The 20273-nt window shown below is 38.4% G+C and overlaps 1 protein-coding gene across 1 annotated transcript in view; it reads right to left on the bottom strand.

The window, feature by feature from the left end:
* Positions 1–20273, bottom strand: part of SLC24A4 (solute carrier family 24 member 4) — a 93677-nt gene that overhangs the window by 11913 nt on the left and 61491 nt on the right. The window contains exons 5-12 of the mRNA XM_013940983.2: positions 19471–19555; positions 17261–17364; positions 16392–16466; positions 15328–15353; positions 14574–14627; positions 12321–12463; positions 7687–7856; positions 5556–5700 (exon numbers count right to left, since the gene is read on the bottom strand). Of these exons, the coding sequence (XP_013796437.2) occupies positions 5556–5700; positions 7687–7856; positions 12321–12463; positions 14574–14627; positions 15328–15353; positions 16392–16466; positions 17261–17364; positions 19471–19555 (802 nt within the window). The remainder of the gene's footprint in view (positions 1–5555; positions 5701–7686; positions 7857–12320; positions 12464–14573; positions 14628–15327; positions 15354–16391; positions 16467–17260; positions 17365–19470; positions 19556–20273) is intronic.

Below are 20273 nucleotides of genomic sequence, written 5' to 3'. Positions count from 1 at the left end.
TAGGCTTTATACTTACAAAGATTATATTTACATCCACATATCATTAGCAATATTAATTCAGATCTTGACCTTAAAATGCATACTAACAAGATACACACCTCCACACTGGGAGCTTTGAGGTAATCTGGATAGCTAGCAAATTTCTGCTAGAAAGCGTTGTTCATCAGGTTTGAGACCCATCAGAAAAATTTAATATATGCAAATTAGCCAATCTGAAAGCCTAATTCATTTCTGAGCATGTGCTGTATTCAAAACACAACAGATGAATATGAATTTTTGTCCCAAAAACTCAGCACAGAAGCACCTAAAAGAAATGTAACAAACTAAATCCATTGTGACTTTTCCATCAGAATGATTTTCTGCTGAAAAATGTCTTTGTTCCAAAATAAAAAATTTCTGAGTCAATGTTTTTTAATTTGCTGTTAGGAATATTAACACAGCAGCTGCCTCTCTGCCTTCTTGGAAAATCCTTATTGATTTCAGCTCTGCAAATTTCCCTAGGAATCGTGAAGAGGCAAGAGACTCTCCCCGCTTTCCCACTACAAAGATAGGCTACAAAGTGGGTAGCAAGGTATCCAAGATGATCCCATCTTTGTCAGCCTTCCAGACGGGCAGTTGACATGTTAAAACATTCTTATTTCAATTCTTCTGCAACAGATCTTTGAAGACAACTCTTTTTCCTGTGAAAAATACTGAGGTTTTACTTTTCATCTTCTTCCAAAACAGACTATTTTCCAAAACACTGACATTTTTCTCAGAATAGAAGTTCCATTTTTCAGAATGCAAGTTCCAATTCCAGACCATGAGATCTGTCCAAAAAAACCCCCATCCAGATATTTATTTTCAGCCTGTGCCTTTACCACACTTTGCATACTCAGATCTATGCCAATAATGTTCCTTTAAAGACATATTTTGGTACAACAGGAACAGGACCTGAACAAAGAATTTATTCCAGTCTATAGAAACGAGCTTTAATCTTAGTACAGGATTACTACAGGTTTACATGGGATAATATTCAACAATAACGAAATGTAATAGAGCAGAGTACTCACTGTGTCTTTTTTGACTTGATTTGATTTTGGCATGGTTTATTTTACATGTTTTAATATTGCTGTCTATTCTCAAGGGAAGCGAGCTGGGATTTATAGACTTCCTCAGGCCCTCTATACCCTTTTGGAGCAAAGTGTCGAGCAAACATAATAATGTTACTAAATTGAACCCTAGCCTATTACACTTCTAAACTCTCCTGTGTACCCTCCTCCTACGTGGAGTGGATTAGTTGCACTCAACTCTCGCAAATGGAGCACATTCTTCCAGTTAATTTTCACCAAAAGGACTCCAGTTCACGAGCTCTGAGAACATGCCACAATGCAAAACAAAAGCGCAGCACATGAGGACAACTGGGAGATTTGCCTCAAAAGTGCACTTGTGATCTGAACTAAAATGCTAAGGTAGATGCATCATTATATAGGCAGTAGCAAGAGGAAGCTCTTCCAAAAAAGCCTTCTAGAACACTAAAGTTAGGTCCCACTCTGAACTGCTGTCTTGAAAAAACTTCTGCCATTGCAGAGAAGCTAAATTAACTCTTTGCACCAGTGTTTCCAGAGAGAGAGAGATTTCCACAGTGAACTGTTTTCTGTTGTTGACTCATTAGAAATACACTTCTTTGATACTCAGCAGCAGTTAAAAAGCAAATGCTAGGAAAGAAAAGGAGCTCAAACCAGAGAGCATCATTTAAAATCATGGCTAATCCATATCTTGGATATACAGTTCTGGTCCTCTTATCTCAGAAAGGGTATAGTAAGAACTGGAAAAGATTCAGAGTTAAGACAACAGGGATGATCAAAGACACAAAGGCAGTTTTGTGCAAATATAACAAGGTAAGCTAGGACCAGTCCACCTTGAAGAGAGACAACTTCATGGGAGAAAAAATAAAGATCTACGACACCCTAAGTGCCACAGTGAGGTGCATGGGGATTGTTTTGTTCACTTTTCCAATACAAGAAGACATCAAATGAAGCTAGTAGGAGCCAGATTCAAAGCAAGTAAAAGGAGATGGTTCTTCACAGAACTGTAGAACTCCTTGCCAAAGGATGTTGTGGCTTTTAAATATTTGCAAAGAGTCAAGGGGAATTGTGCAGATTAATGAAGAAATACATTAAGGATTTTTAAATGCTTAGAAATCACACACAGCCAGGAAGTTCCCTAAGTTGAAAATAATCAAAGGGCAGAACAGTTTCAGGGCAGTATCATATAGGCATGTCCTGTTCACATTCTTCCCCAGACTTCTTCATAAAGCCATAGTTGGAGTCAGAATACTGGGCTAGATGAACATTTGGTCTGACTCAGTACAACCATTTTTATGATTTTAGAAGATACTGTTAATTCCTTTTGGCTTCTATCCTGGCTTCGTATTTTGGATCCATACAAAAGTGGACATAACTGCTAATCTCCTTTATTGCCATCTCATTTTAGCTCTGGGAATTATTCCTCTTATTTTACCTAACACAAGCACAAGTTATATAATGCATCCATGGTACAATCCTGTGAGAGAGGGAGTTCTTCATTTCTGTAAAACCAGCAGGAGCTGGAAACACTGAATATTTTAAAAGATCTTGAATACGTGACAGTGAATGGGATTTAATCATCCATTAAAAGCTGCACAGAAGTGCTTTTCTGAGTCTGGTCTCTAAAAGACTACTGAGCTATGCAAGGGCTTTGTCATATCATTTTGTTGTCAACACATGCCTGCTCAGTTTCATCCTACTTTATTCTGATCCTTTTTTTTTCCAAAAGACCTGTTTCCAAACAACTTTAGAATAATCAGATAGTAAAGCATCAAACGAGCCTTTCTCTTGGAAGCTAATCACTCACAGCCTAATGATATGTCAAGAAAGAAATTCTTCTTTAAAGGAGAACATTTCCTCCCAGACTGAAACCAAAAGCAAAGCCTAGTTTGTATGGTATCATATGCAGTTTCCATAAAAACTATTTGTGTTGCCTCCTATTTCAAGATGGGCCTGAAGCACACCCTGGGGGCAAATCTCTCTGGGTCTGAAAGATGGGATCTAGGCTGGATACTATGGTTTGACACTATTTTCATGTAAAAATTTTTATTCTCTATTCTGATGCTCTAAAGCCCTATTTTTATAACAGAACACCATCGCTGATGGCATATAAAGCAGCAAATGACAACTGGGCATCACTCAAAGACTGATGTAGTGCTTTAAACTTCACTTACATATATTTCTGCTTCAGAAGAAACTTGTTCTTGCAAAAGGATCTAGGACATGCAATTTGAAGGAGGAAAGCCAAACCCCAAACCAGGCTAAAAAAAGGTGACTAGAGAACAGCAGAAAAAAAAAAAAGGTTTGGACCAATTCATAGCCATTTCTATTGGAGCTCTTAAAAAATTGGAGAGAATTTTCTACTTAGCACATCGCAAGCAGTTGACTTGGAAAGTCTTTTCAGTGTCTATTCTTCATACAATTCTTTATAGTACTGAGAGAATAAATGAACTTTTGATCTTTAGAAAATTTATATGCCTTATTCCTGGCCTGAAAATATATCAAAAGAAGAACAGAGGGGATTCTGGGAAACTGTCTGAAAACTACCTTTTCCCTAAAGCCAGTCTCAAATGTCAGGGTTTTTTAGGCTACTGATTGTGCCACAGCACTTAAACAACAAAGCATGATGCTGTTTCTTTACATTTTCCCAAAGTTATTAAAGTGGCACTTTTGAGAGCAAAAATAGAAGAATTCTCCCAACCCATAGATAATAGATAATAATGAGAACCCAACCAATAGATAATCATCTCCAGACAACAGGTGAATAACAAAACCTGAAAATAACGATGATGATTCTAAACATTCACTTCACCACTCTTATGCATACTCTTTGAGTTCATGCTGAACTTTTGCTCCACCACAGTATGAAATGTATCATCAGTGGCTCCACTTTGTCCTGTTACACTTCAATTATCTTGAAAGACTTTCTAAAAAATGCAGAAAAACTGCATTAAGAAAAGGACAACAGCATAACTCATAAACCCATCCTTAGCTGAAGACATTTTCCCTATTGTGAATGTCACACACTTTGGAAGCTCCACTCTGAAGCCTATTTTTTATTCATAAAGAGGAGGTCCACATCTTGAACGAACCCAAATATGATAATTTGGTCTCCAGGTAATGTTTGCTACATGTTAAGATTTCTGCATTGTCCTGGAATGTAAAAAGATAGGCATGACTGCCCAATTAAACCTTGAATTCAAAAACTTGCTGGAAACAACTAGGTTAAAAAGTCTTCTTTGCCAACATGTGCATTCAATGCTGCATTTTTAACATCATTTGGGGAGACATTTTTGCTCTTTATAAGTTTGCTCTTTATAAGTTTTGCTCTTTATAAGTTGTTTACTATTATTATTATTATTGATATTAATATGTTCATGTGTGCAAGCATATTGTCGACTTACATTCACTTATTTTGCCATGCAATAAAGATAGGTTTTTCATGCTCTCACTGAATGAGCACATCGAATGGGCCTATCTTTAATGAATCAGTTGTTACGATTCTTCACCTCCTGATAAAAGCCTGTAACTGCTGACTGCAAAAAGGTCCTGTAAGACACAGTGACTACAGTGACACATGAAAACATATCATTTTTTTCCACTCTTCATATGGCAAATTTTCCAATATGCTTGGATGCTTGTTCAGTCAGAAGCGTCTCTTCTAAAATGGTAGCAATTGAAGCAATGCGACCTCCAAGAAATTAGAATTTTGTGTGTGACATGGGAAATTCTTCCTTCTTTTTCACTGCATGTGATATTCATTTATGCAGAGTAATATTGGTGTTAAACAGTAGCTACGTGCCAGACAACTAGTGACTACATGCCTGTGAGGGGTGATCTGATGCCTGCTGTCTAATCACCAAAGCTTTTCAGGGTGAGTCAACATGTAATGTGCCAAGGGCACCATCATAATAAGGCTGATTATACATAGCCCTTTGCACCAGAGGATTTAAAAATAATTTTCAAATATGAGTGTTATTAGATACTGCTAATCTAAGAACTGTAAACACCTTCAAAAATATTAAACCCTGTTTCTTCTCCTAAACCTTTCTTCACCTTCCTCCAAGAAGCCATCCCTGCAGTCATTACATCAAGATTTTTTATATACCTAGCTGCCTCTGACCTAGTAACCTCCAAGAGACAAGAATTAACTGTTCACTTCAAAATCACTTTTAGTACAATGCTCATCAGGTTGGTCTGACATGTTTTTAAATATAAACCTGTCTTACCTGCTTTTTCTTCACCTCTGGCAAACCAGCACTTCCACCATTATAGTGCATGACTGGTGGAAAACACTTCCCTATGATCTGTTTTCAGTCATGTAGCCTCTGGCTTGGTTTTACTGTCCTTAAATCCAGCTTCCAGACAGTCAAATCAATCCCCTTCCTCCTCCCTCCCCACATATGCTGTCTGTTCTTACAGCCCAGCGTTTGGCATTTTAATTCTCTTCTGTTTCCCTACCCTAAACATCTAGAAAGTTAGGCTTACCTGGTAATGAAAATGGAGACAGATCATCATGCTCATTTTCCTCCTCTTGGTTCTCCACAGGGATGTTCCCATTTTCAGTATTCTCATGCTTCCCATTCTGAAGCTGTTTGCTTGAGCCATTCGCAGATTGGATTAGCCGCTGACGCTGCACAGGGTCACAGACAAAACTTCCATAAGCTTGAAAATGTTCTTGACTATGTTAAATCTGTGTTTCACTGTCTGACCAGCCCCAGTCATTTGAGCCTTGGTATTTCTCCACAAAGCCTTTCTTCCAGAGGGTAACAAACATACCTGTATGTGACCTACCTGTCTCTGTGAGGCCAATATTAACCATCGATCTCAAAATTTCAAGCAATGATTGAGAAAGTTCTCATATCTTTTTTTTCACACCACATTTTAATGAGCATGGTTATTCTGAAACACTTCTTGCTCAACACTTCCTGTACAAACTAGGAGCTGACCAGCAGTAGTACCATAACTGAGCAGTAACACTCAAGACATTGCTGCAGTATTAAAGGTGGCCTAAGAAGGACTCATGACCCCAGATCTCTCCTACTGAGGTCCAACTCTTCTGTCTCCTTCCCATCCCCATCCCTTGTAGTAAATGTAAAGATCCTAATGTACATTTCAAAAGCAAGATTAATCCTAGTTGTCCTTGTCTGAGTATACAAACTCTCATGAAACTTATATATTGCCCCTACAGATGTGTCTAAGATTGCTACATTTGCAATATGTAGTACAATAATGGCAGTGATCAGTCTTAAATATCAGTATATATACCACTTACTACACTGGAGAATGAGGAATGTAACAATAATTTCCTACTTTTTTAAAAAAAGAAATAATTATGGTTTGTTAGGTGAGACAATGCATGGTTGGTAAGTGTTCTCTTTTTAATGACAAATTGTTGCAATTTCCTATAGTGCTCTGCCTTGAAAAATAAAGTAACTGCAACAACATGCAAAAAAATCTGAGACTAATATTAACACATGATGATTAAAAATAGAGAATACTCGTATCTGAATACTTTGCAAAACTTTGGAAATAGAATAGAGAATCAAAATGCTTTGGTTTAGAAAGGATTTTTTGCAGATGCTGAACTAGCAAATATCAGCTTTCTGGGTGCATATCTATTAAGAAATACTTTTTTTTGATCAGTGAATTGTCTTCAAAGCAGAAGTTTTACAGAGACAGCTGCTACTTTGTGCCTTATCTGATCTTCTGCTCTTGGTTATATGCCACCGAGTTGATTTCCTAAAAAATATTTCACTGTTAAATTGGACATGTGTTACAAATGTATTAGATTGCTGCTTTCCTTCACGGGGGTATGTACAACGCTAGGTAGACAAAAGAACTGTGTTATGACATCTACATTCTGGGAACTAGCAAAAGCCTCTGTTTCCGAAGCTACTGAAATTAATTTATTTGCCAAAGTAAAAACCCTCTTCTCATATTTGATATTGTAAGGAGCAAAGGATAAAGTCCTGCCTTCATAGAAGCAAAGTTGGCAGACCAAAGATTTCACCCGAAAATCTTTATGTAAGCTCAGGACAATGACATTTGGCCAATCCTGTCACTATAGCTGCAGGATGTGAAAAAAAGCAATATGGTGATGACAATATATTAAATAGTATTTAATTGAAACTGTCCAGAGCAAATTCCCATCATTAAAAGATTTTGGTCCACTTTCATTTTGAGCTGATGACTACAGTGAAGACTAAAAAGATCTGATATGATCCTGATTGCTGCTCATGTAGGAGCAGTTCTTACAGTCTTTTGGTTGACCTGTCCGTTATCCTTTCTTAGCCTGACCACTTTTGTAATGACTCAAAACCAATTTGCTGCAGATAAAATCCAAATGCACACACACGGAAGCAAACATCCTCTTGCATGGAGAAGGTTGCTGATCTTTAAGGGAGCCCCTCCCTGGTGACTGCCCTCCTGTGAAGAGAGGAAGCACCACCCCTTGAGAACCCATCTTCATATCTGCTGTGACATAGCTGCTAGAGAAAGACAGAGCTATCCCATGGCGACAAACATGGGAGAATCTGAATAACAGAGTCACTATGAATGTGGACCTTTGGCAGATCCCCTGCTTATTAGTCATTTATTGTTTTCTTAATAAACCTACCTCATTAATGATGAGACGGCTTGCCATCCGCATTCTGGTGCGTGGTCCAAACTTATTTGTAATCATTATCCGTAACCCAGCTTCAGGGAACCGGAATTTGGGGGGACTGGAGCAGATGATCTCATCCACCATCACCACACTGTTTTTGCCGTACTGCTGCATCCCCTTCACTAATGATCACAATGACCAGGGTTAGTTGTAGAATTATCTTACCATGTTTCCCCTCACCCAGTGCCATTCTTTTCATTCTCAGGTGTGTGTGTTTGGGTGTCATATTCATCTGAATGCCTGAATTTACCAGTGACTTTCATGTAATATTTCTGCAGCCTGGTGAATCTGTTCCTCAGTGGTGCACCTCATTTAGGTCATGTGCTGAAAGGGGCTTTCACTCCAATAAGGCAGCCACCATCAGTCCACTCTCCAATGAGTGGGAGTAGTTTTCACCCAGCCACTCATGCTGTAGTACCAGTTTTCTTTGCCTATGCTCCACTACGGTTTTCTAAGCTTTCTCTAAAAGCGCCTGCACTGAGGCAGTATAGACAGCCCTCCTGAGACCTATAAAGCTATCCCACTGGATCAAGGTGCTTAACAGTTGCTGCTGCACACCCAGAAGTCCCTAATGTTGTGCTCACTTGCTTTGGAAATCTTCACTTTACTTTCACAGAATATTATCAGTATCTGTAACATGACAAGATCTGAAACTATGGAAAACAACAACTGTCCAAAACAAATGTGTGTTACAAATAAGCCTTTGTTAATACAAAGGAATTTGTACCAAGGTAAGAGTTTTGTTTTGTTTGTTTTGTCTACCATGCTAAGAAAACAAACAAACAAACAGAGAGACAAAATCATATTGGGAATCAACATAAATACAAGCAAGGACTTCCAAAGGTTAACAACATACCGATATTCTCACAAGTGCTACAGACTACACATAGCAAGCAGAGCAAGGCTCAGCAGACAGGAGACATATCCATGTAGTGTTAGAAAGCAGGGCAGGAGATACGCATATGACTGTTATAAATATTAATTATTACATGTAATTACATGTAAGGAAACAAAACAACAGAATTCTTTGTTGCTTGTGTTACTGCTTTGCTTAGCTTGGCTTCACCCTCCCACCCGCCTTTTACAGCAACTTACTTACATTAAGAAGAGGAAGAGAATTTAGGAGGTAGAAGTAAAAGATAATTATTAGTGCATGGTTCCCACCAGGAAGCAAAGGAAATCTAAGGAAACATTCAACTAAAACAAAGGAATTAAAATGGACCTGTCCTAAACACACAGAAATCTATATAGGTATTGTTTACATTGTTACAGTGATGAAATATTTTTCATTTTCAGGAAGAAGTCAGGATCCATGCATGTATGTAAATCACATCATCCAATAAGGCTTTGCTGTCTCAAGCACATCTTAATATATTTGCTTTGAAGTTGGAGAAAAAAATCCTTTCATCATCATTCAGCATGAAAAACTTAATGAGACTGTAAATCACCAGTATACTGCTGTATCTTTTACCCTGCTCCATTCCAGCATCTTGTTTTATTTCACTAAAATGAGTTTTCAGTGAGTACACTGGGGTCACCCAAGCTGTCATAAAGAGATCTTTGGTTTCTCAAAGAAATATGTCCCACTTAAAGAATCAGCTCTATAGTTTTCCCTTACAGCCTAATCTCTAATGGAGAATAGAACTAGTAGTAATTTTGTATTTAGTAAACATACAGGAGCAATTATCCTCCCACCTCTGACATCTAAAACAAATTAACCTTGCTGAGTACTGCAGCTGATGATGCAAATGAGGAGCACAGCCATTCTGATGACTCTTGCAGTTAAAGTGATGCAGCTTTTCCTGTGAAGGAATATAGAGCCAGACAAACTACGTAGGAAAACCACAAGCCTTATAGAAGGGGACTCCACCATAGTAGCCTAACATTTGTTTTAGTTAGACAAAGAAAATGCAATGTTTGACAGCAATCCTTGTAAGGAAAAAATGCCAGATATCTTTGGTTTAACAGTCTCATCAGGTTAGTTGCTCTCAGGTGAATTTCTCAGTGAAGTCTCCAAAGTGCTTCTTTATTTTACAGTGTGCCAGGAAAACAAACATAGAAGCATTATAATCACTCTGAAACTATTCCTAAGACCAATAATGAGACAGTGACAAAACATACTCAGCTTTGATGAAATACCATTAAAAAACTTAGCATTGATGTAAAATGCATGACTATACATGTATGACTTACTGCAGCCATTTTGACTTACTGCAGTAAATTTCTCTCCTATTCTCCTAAGAGCTGTTCAGTCTCATATGCCCACAGATATACATAACTTTGCCTCATATGGTACAAATAGGCTCCATGTAAAAATGGCAAAAGTGGTTTTCACAAATGTGGGACAGTGAAAAATCCTTTTAGCTACTCCTTTGTGATATATTGCTCAGGCAAGTATGTTCTGAGCACGGCTTTTCCTTCTAACAAACTATAAAAATTTCTTGCTCATCAAAAAGCGCCATCACCATCAACTCTGCCAAAGTCAGTAGAAAGCTTCTTGGTGACTTTATTTGACTCTGGATCAGGCCCTCGCATATCTACATCACATTCTGTTCAGAAACCCACTTTTGTCTACAGTTCATATTATTAGGCAGGAATTGTACCACGCCACCTGGGAGAAATTTGGGTCAATACAATAAAAGCCAAGGGCAATGAGCCACAGCGTTTGTTTAAAAAAAATTTTTTTAATAGGAGTATTTTTTAAACAGGAGCATTATTCACAAACGTACAAATCTTTTGCCTTCACCTGTGAGCGTAGATTCACTGAAACTGAATCTATCCCATGGAGAAAAGCTCTTCTTTTTCTCTCTGAAACTCCAGTAATGGAAGCTTTTATGTTTTACCATTGGAAGCTCTTGAAAGTAATAAAACTTAAGAAGATCAAAGAGAGTTGTGTAGTGTGCGGATCCCCTTTTATCTGCACCTTAAGCAACAGAATAATCATTGTCAGTAGGAAGAAAGTTCCTCACCCAAAGCAGCTGTTCTTTTAGGGGAAGAAATCAGATTTTGCCTGTGTGGAGAACCAGATTAAGGTTAGACCTGTGCCATGATGAACCCAAGGGAGGTATTTCAGTGGATCCTGGAACTTGCTAACCGCTGGTTGGAGGTAAGGCAGAGGCAAGCTGTAGTTGCTGTCTCACTGCTGCTAGCAGTGCTCCTGTTTCTGAAAGCTGCTTCTGAGGAAGGGGGAGCTCAGCTTGTGAAGTCAGCCAAGTATCCACTAACAGAGAGGAATCTGACTGAAACTGCAGTCTCACAGCATCTCTAAGGCAAATTAGAGATGAAATCTGCTGTGGACAGTGCCTAGTGGAGATACCATTCTCATGAGCCCAGGCTTTTGTTATCTTTCTTGCTGCTTTTCCTGAAAGTTCTGCATGCTCTTAAGCATTAAATAATCTTCATGTTTCCTGAGAAGGTAATAGGTGGACAGGCAAACACTCTGTGCTATCATCCCTCCATCACACAGTGGCTAGAAAGGATGAAGGATGCATCTTAACATGAATCTTAAGAGGAATCTTGAGATGAATCTTAAAAGAATGAATCTTAAGAGTATATGATCTAAGAGTATATGCATAGAGATGACATCAGAATCCAACAAAGGACTCAAAAGTAAAAACCACTTATATCTGTGTTCTACCATCCATTTCCTGTGTACACACTGGAATATACCAGTAACAACATCCCTAGGAAGTATCCTCTAAATCTCATATGAATGCACCCCCATGTCCAACTGATGGACTTTACTATATGATAGTCAACGCTCATGAAAATTCATTGTAAAGAGATCAAAATATCTCAAAGACATCTTAATTATGCTATGATGTTCTATGAGAAGTACTTTTAAATCAATATTAAACTATTGTCTAAACACTACACCCAAGACTGGAGCATTAGTGCGCTGTCATTGTATAAACCTGTAGTAAGCTTTGAAGGTAGCAATGATTTGGCTGTACAAAGAGAGGGAATGGAAGAGAAGGGGGATAATACAGAGATAAAAGGAAGTTTACCAAAAAAAAAAGTATGTTTGCTTACGTAGTAACTGAAGCTGGGTGTCATCTTCTTTCCCTTTATGACAAAGACTCGGACCGCAAAGAACCCACTTTCCTGATTTCATGCATGTGCCTAGCAATGTATGCTCAGATATTTAGATATGTGAAGGTCAACCTTCCCAGGACCTGAACTCAACATGTGATTCCCTCTTGACAACTGATCTGCCTATGTCTTTCCTTCAACACTCACATCTCAGTTTCTATATCAGCCATAATCAAATTTTTGAAGCGAAGATTACCTTTTTCCTGGCAAAAGAAAAATATTTCTTTCACAGTGTTGTAGCTCATCACTGAACAGGAAAGAAAAGGGAAGCAAAATTGCCGATGTACAAAGCAGCTTGTTTCCATAATCTCCACAAAAGATTATTTTGATTGGGGTTTTTTTGTTCAGTGGTTTGACTACTGAATTGTCAAGTTAGACCAATAAAAATTCCTGCTTAAGACTGAATAGTGACAATATTTTGACCAGTATTAAAGGGAAAAAAAAGGATATTCTGTGAACTACTCTTTTTCAAATTCCTGTCTGCTCAGCCTTACCTTTCCATAGTAATGGAATGGATGGGTCATCACAACTAGGGGCATAACATTTATTACCATCTTCCAGCTCATTGTTGACTCTGTCACCATTTCCAACATTCTTGCTTTTGATGGTGAAGAAATTTTGCATCCTCACATTGTACCTGAAAATTCAAAGGGAAGGTCTGAAAACGCTGAAGTATATTGCATTTCCCTTTCAAATTCTCAGGCCTCTGAGAACAATTTATGCAGACTAGCACAGCCTAGATGCACATTCTCTGACAGCTAATAAGAAGTTAAGACAAAGAAGAATTTCAGTGGCAAGCTGACAGGAAAGCAAGGGCTCCACCTGCCTCATACAAGATAAAGACGACTACAAAAAGACACTATTTTAATATATTCCATGGAGAACATTGAGTTCTGGAGGAAATACTACATGTGGGAATGTGAAGTCTTGCAGGCTTCCCCACTGTGCTAAAGAACATGACTACAAAGCACACAACACATACAATCCCTGAGACAAGCTTTTGCTATCCTTGTAGTGCAGAGGCACCTCCCCGTATTCTAGAAAGTTTCACTGTATCTGTGGGGTTCTCTTGGAACCAAAGATTTACCTTTGTTCTGTTTCTTGAAAGAATATGTAGTTCAGAAACTTATCGCAAATCTATATAAGCAATTATATTTAAACAAATACCAAAACAAAATAGACGGAACTTGGCTCTAGACCACAATTACCACCTTTTATGGTAACAAATATTTGCACTAATCTTTTCCTGCTTTAACATAACCTTTATACAGGGACCATTTTTGGATATGTACATCAGTCCTCTGCCACTTAGAGAAACTTAAGTCCCTGCCCTTAGAGAAACATCCTTTCATCTCTGCTTTATGAATAACAATCTGATTTAAATTTCAGCTTTTGAATGGTCATGTCATTAAAAATATTTATTTCACATTTATGCGGTGTTTTATCACTCTGTTGATAGAACTAGGGAATAACAGTTCCTGCTGCAACAAAAAATACAATGCAACATGGAGTTTATTTCCTGTAGATGCAGAAGAAAACAATGACATAATGACTCCACCTTGCTATTGAGCTGATTCAGTGAAAGCAGAACACTCTGGAGTTGTGGATTTTGGAGTCAGGACATTCACTATACAATGGCCTCTTGCCTACTGCACCAGCTCTCAGTTCACCTCACTGCTACTCTGTCTGTTCCCTACACTGGGTACATGAACATTTCTGGGACTATGGACCAAGCTCTTCTAGAGAAAGGATGCACTATTTTAGCCCTAGGGTGGGACCTAGCAGTGCTGTCAATGAGCTCTGCTAAGCCTGATGTAGGAGAAAAAGGAGGCTGAGGTCCCAAAAATGGTGATTTGTGGGGGATGGGCACCAAGGGAGAAGGCTCAGCAGCTTACAACAGAAGGTCTGACTCATAGACCTTTGCAGTAACAGTCAGATCTCTGACTGTCCTGTCAGAGGTAGTAAAGAAGGATGTCACTACACTACGGGAGAAGGATATCAGTACACAAGTACATCTGGTATGAGAATGCCTGAAGATCAATACACGCTTAGCTCTCTGTCTGATGTTCCTTGACCTTGTTCTCCAGAGGTTACAGAAACCAGGTATAAAACCAGGTATTTGTAAAACTGTTACAGATGCCACAACGAGAACCTAACATAGCACAGCAGCCAAGCTGTAGAGTCAGTCACTGTGCATCTGACAGGAACCTGTAAAAGTATTCATGCTTTAGTACTTCTCTCCTCTCTACAATACAATGTAGTAATGCAACTATGGTATCAAGATATGGGCAGAGGAGGAAGTTACCATGAGCTAAGCTTGAGTATAAACTTAGAAAATACATAGCAGCTTGCCTCTCAGAGAAAGAGGAATAAAATACATTGTATGTACCATGCTTCCCATGAGCATGTGCATAGGCAGTTGATGTCCTATAGCTGACATGCTGTGAGCTTAAACTACAGAGTACCCAGTGGACTTTTTCACATATCTTTGTAAATTGGCATTTCCTCTCAACTATCTCTGAAACCTACTTTACCTCCTTGCACCATGAAAAGGATGTATCCAAAGATTTGCTGTTGACTGAGCACATACCTGGAGCAAAACTGATTAAGCATGAAAATGCAAGGGATCCTGCGCAGCAACAAGATTGGCTGCATTGTCCTTAGCAAGAGGACCAAGGACAAAACCACACCGAAAGAATGATGGTCAATTAACAGCTAAAGGACATGGAGAGGAGAAAAGCACTTACTTCATGGTAAGTATGTAGAATGAATACATAACGATGAGTACAAGGCTTTCCCACCTCAAAGAGACAAAAGAAAAAGTGTTAAATGGTCATTCCAGCAGCTACATCCTTTGCAAGTTTTCTTTAAGAATGTGCACTAAACATCTAGTACAAGTAACATTTGTGCGCACAGGATTCACATCATTTAAGATTAGATGGAGTCTCAGCAGAACGGGGGAAGCAAAGACTTTCAAGTTCCAATAAACATGCAAATCACATGTAATACATGTATCTCAGAAACATGCTACACAGACTGAAACCAGAGCTGCCCTCTGAGGATCATATTGCCAGGGCATACTGTCAGCTCAGTGCTGAGGCACAGGCCAAGCACCCTGAGGGGGCTCTTTTAGAGGATGCATATGACCTTCCACTAGGATCCCAGCTTGGACTGCTCTCTGGGAAAACTAGCACCCCCATACATGTTAACAACCAGAATCAGAACAGTGGAACTTCAGTTACCTTCTCTGCACATGTGTGAGTCCCTCAGACCTTACATACAGCCTATGTACTTAGTTAATGTTTCCAGGTTATTATTTTTCTTTTAGTTTTCCCTGATTATCATAAAATATGCAACCAAAGCAAACAAACAGGATTTCCTAGATGTCAGCTCCAGCTCTTACTCACAGGGTACAAGAACAAAATCTAGTTACACTGCAACTCTATTTACTGATCTCTCAGGGCGAATATAGGACTGTAAGGAACAACTTACATAACTTACCATACTATTTTCTCATCATATATGAACTAGAAGAAAAAAAAAAGGAAACCATAAATTGACAGTTTCTCTGACCTAACTTGAAAAATGGTCAAATTTATTGAATATCAATCATATCTAACCAGAAACTACTGGAGTCCCCTTTTGACCCTCTCTAACCCAGAACTTTCACTGTATGGATTGTGCCCCTCATAGCCCCAAAGCACAAATCTTGTGGACAAGGCCTGGATCCTTCTCAGTGATTTTTATTACTATTATTCACTAAAACAGTGTGAGTGTGTGAAAGACAGACAGACAGACACACACACACACACACACACATGCTGTGCACCTGTAAAAGATAGTGAAATCGCATGTATTTTGAAGAGACCTAAGACATAAAGCACTGAATCTTTTCATAGCTAATCTAGTTTTAGCAGAATAGGCAGCCATTTCACCTCTGCTCTTAGGCCAGCTGGTTATACATATCTTACTCCACCCTGTGTAACGCCTGTAATTGAATGGTCAGACAGCCTTTCATATTTGTTACAAATCAAATTAAGCGTATTCTCCCCCTCCCTGTCACTGTGTGTAGTAAATGCATATGTTCAGGAACTACTACACTGCTCTAGATGAACAGAACAACACCTCAGCTGTGATCTATTTAGTAAAATTTACCCACATGGGCAGGCTGGCAAGAATCTCTGAAATAAAACTAATGTGTAGGAGCAAGAAACAGACACCTTCCCTATTTAAAATAGAGGTGCAGCTCAAAACTTTACATCTCCGCCACAAGCAGTCCCTTTGGTCAGAAGAGAGTGCTAACTGCACTGTACAACAATAGCCTGTTAGTCTGCAGAACGTTACAGGCTGTAGGTACAAAATGAATATGACGGACATACTCTGTGGAACTGCACAAAGCTTTCATTTCTGGACCAGGCTGTGGAGTCATCTTGCTGAGCACTCACTTCTGGATGTCACTAGAACTAGTTATGAAAATAATTGTTTAGCAATGTATATCAATTGTTAGCAGAATGGCCCTCTGAAATTAAGCAACAAAACACATGATTGGTAAGAGGACTACTTACAGCTATAAGTATGATCACAGACAATGTGTAGTACATAGAGTCCCTGAACACAGCCCACCAGGTGAGATGAACCACCTGAAAAAAATCACAATTTTAGCCAACAAAAAAGAAAAAAAAGAAAGATCTTAAAGACAAAACAAAGACCTCCATCTTGCAATCACTTAGGTGTGTGAGCAGAATCATTATTAGCAGCGATTCTGAAATAAATAGCTGTCCTGTGCCGACAGGAAGACATATCAGTCTGTCAGACAATGAATCTGTAATAAGCATTAATAAAAATCATATAGAAACTTTCATTAATGAAAGATATTTCTTACTAATGCTATTTTAATTGGCCATAATTTCAATTGTAAAGTACAATTCATTGCAGTGCAGCAAATCAAGTACAAGCAAAAGCAAGTGCAAACAAATGCAAGTGCAAGCAAAAGCAAAGCAAGTGCAATTCCCACTTCACTCTAATTGTGGATATATCAGACTTAGTACAGAAAAAAATATGATACATAGTCTAACCATCTACTGAGGAGATGAAGCAAATCTCATGCTTGGGTCCTAGATGCTTTGATCACCATTGGTACCAGAAAGGAGTAGGAGATGCAGCTGACCATTTGACTATGGACATAGTATTGTATGAAGAGGAATCATCTTCCTCTGGATACTACATGTTCAGAGTGCTGAAACTACAGCTAAACTTTTGGGGAACATTTGCTATTTGTAAAGTTTTCATAAATTCTTTTCTACATTGGCATTACCTCCATGTCAGCTTTTTTTTGTTTGTTTTTGACTAATGCTCCTTTTTTTATATATATTTGCTCATGCAAAACCCCATAATATAAGCAATTGAACTCCATAAAGCTAGGTATCTTACTAACCTGTCCTGCAAATATTCCACAGACACCAATGATGCAGAGGATGTTGAAAACTGCTGAACCAACAATGGTCCCTACTCCTACATCTCCATGAGTGATAAATACACCTGCAGAGGGAGCAAAATGTGCATTATTACCTCTGTCATTTGATTTTAGGCTACATGCTATTACTCAGATCAAGTACTACTCAACAATAACAAAGATTATTTGAAAGTTTAATCAAAACATGTTTCATAATAAATGCTCACTTCTCCATGGAGCATTTTGTGCTTTTAGGCTAGCTAGTGGCTCCACATATTTGGCTTAACATCTCTACCTATGTATTTTTTTTTTAAGTGGATAAATTTTGTAACTAGCTAGTACAATAGTAAGTCCTGTATTTGACAGCTTGGCTGTTACTGGTGTAGTAATCCATTACAGTGAACATAAAACAACTCCTGTTCCATCAGGAACATGGAATACAATTCACTTCAAACACTATAATAAAGCACAGAAACCTTTCTCCCAAGCATTTAATATTTCGTGTGCTCTTCCTTAGAATGTCTCACAGGAATAAGAGGTTCTTCCCTCAGAGAACCAGCAGCTACCTTGGTGTAGTAACGTGTGCCTTCTGATGCCAATAAAGAATCAGGCTCCAGGTTTAGCCTGTTCTATAACCAACTTTGCCCTTTCCCTTAGTACTGAACCCACTTATGCCTCATATACTTATCTATAACACAAGCATATCAGAAAAACAAAAATCAAAGGCTGGAAGGGATCTCCAAGGGTTATCTAGTGTAATCGTCAGCACTGAGGCAGGACCAGATATACCTAGATCACACTACAGAGTTGTCTCTCCTTGTACTTAAAATCTTCCAGTAAAGGAAGCTTTAAAGATTTACCTTCACTTTCTTCAAGTTTTCGTTAGAGATAATACTTTCTGAGCCTCTTACCCTTTTTCTCCTCTCTGTACTTGTTCTAATTTGTCTGCAACTCTCTTGAAGCACAGTAACAAAATTGGATATAATATCCCAAATAGGGCCTAACAGAACTGAGTGAAGGAGGATAATTTAGAAATCCCATGCTTTACTCAAAATACTCCAGTTAATATGTGCCAGAAGGAGGGCTGAGTTATTTGCAACATCCCACCATCGATTTCTGTTTGACTCCCGCTTCTTTTACAATACACTATGGCCCTTTTTGATCTACAGCTCTCTAACCATTCTTCCTCCTAGATATCTATCTATCATCTACTTCATTTTAGTTACTCTTTGCATTTGCTCCTATTAAATTGCATCTTTTTATCTTAAATTGATCAAGATCTTTCTTCATCTTATTTTTGTCTCCCAAAATGCTTGTGATCCTTCATACACTTGTGTCATCTAAAATTACATGTCTAGACTCCATTCTTTCATTCAAGTTATTCAAGAAAATAGGACTGACCTTGTGTGATCTGTCTTGAGATACTTTCTCAGCTTTAAACTTAAGCTTTAATTACTTATCCTTGGAAACTGTTCTTTAATAAGTTGGACAAGATGTTACAGTGTGTTTCTTTAGATCATATTTCCCTAAAGTTTGTAAGACTGTCAGTCAGGATAGTATCAGAAAGCCTACTTAAGCTTTACTAAAGACAGATGTTTCAAATCTGCTGCTTTCCCCTTCCCTATCAGTGTACTTTGTGCAGAATCCTTCCAGGGAATTCCTGTGATCTCCTTTATACTGGTACTACTTTTGCCATTTAGACCTCCCTTCTGTGACAATAAACTTTAGTAGTTCGTGGATTAATTCAAGCAATTCTTTAACTAATCTAGAGAGAACTTCATTATGTCCATCTGACTTTAGCAGATCTAACTTCTCTGTACATTATTTAATTTGCTCTTTTCTCATGTTCCCCGTTCTCCCACTTCCTTGCTAAAATTAATTCCCTTTATTTGTGAAAAAGAAGCCAGAGGCATCCGATGTTTCAAACTCTTTCTCAGAGGACTGCAATAAGATTCAGCTCTCACTTCTTATGTTCAGAACCAGCCATTCCTCTCTGTGTTTTCAGAGGAGACTCACTGTCTCATGAGATATTTTGAGTAGTTAATTATACCATGAACCACAGACTGGTTGGCAACTATAATCGCCGATTATAAATTGACAAAAGAATGGTAGTACTTTTGGATACCTCTGCTTCATCTGCTGCTGATTTTTTAACAGCAGGTCTCATAAAAGCCAATGTGTGGGCTCCATACCTATAACAGATGCAAACAACTCTGGAGTGGAGCTTCCTGCAGCCATGAACGTGGCTCCAGCAACATCTTCACTCAAATGTAGTTTCTGGAAAAGAAGTATTGATTATTTCAGCACTGTTACTCTAATTAACATGGCACAGTTCTATAGCTGCAAAGATAGAAGCCCTTCATTTTCTGCCCACCACACTATTAAAGATTGAACAGTCACTATGATACAGAACTAGACATACAGCCTTTTCAGAAGGCAAAAATACTTTGGGCAAATAAAATGTCTATACCCTAACTTGGTGAGATGTCAGATAATATTATCTACTTACATATAACTGATTAGCTGATTGTAACTTAGATGTAGCTGATTAGAGAAAGACATTCCTGCAGACCCTAAAAGCTTGCAAACTCATCTTGAATCATTTTCATGACTTCACTTTTGGAACTCTAAATGCAATCATTCAAGACTTACAGACAATTCTTGGGGCTTCTAAAATTTGACAGTAGAAATCAATAGGAGAAAAATATAACCTCTCTGGATGTATCTTACAAACAGCAGGCCTAATTCTGACCTCACTTACAACTGTGTAAATCAAAAGCAAATCCACTGACACACACAAAGTTAGACCAATTAGACACAGAGAGGCCTGTGTACTGTAGTCGGATCTATTTTTATTACAGTGTCTCTTAAGCTCTAATAGGATATAGGTTCCTGAGAGTTCTCAGACCAGCATAAGCAAGTGCAGCTCCACAAGTGGGCTGCATCAATTTAATATTGCCTGAGGATCTTTCCCTTGAACTATAAAGAAGGTTTT

Source organism: Apteryx mantelli, chromosome 4, assembly GCF_036417845.1.
Source record: "Apteryx mantelli isolate bAptMan1 chromosome 4, bAptMan1.hap1, whole genome shotgun sequence".
NCBI classification, from domain to species: domain Eukaryota; kingdom Metazoa; phylum Chordata; class Aves; order Apterygiformes; family Apterygidae; genus Apteryx; species Apteryx mantelli.
This window is presented reverse-complemented; position numbering and strand designations above follow the sequence as displayed.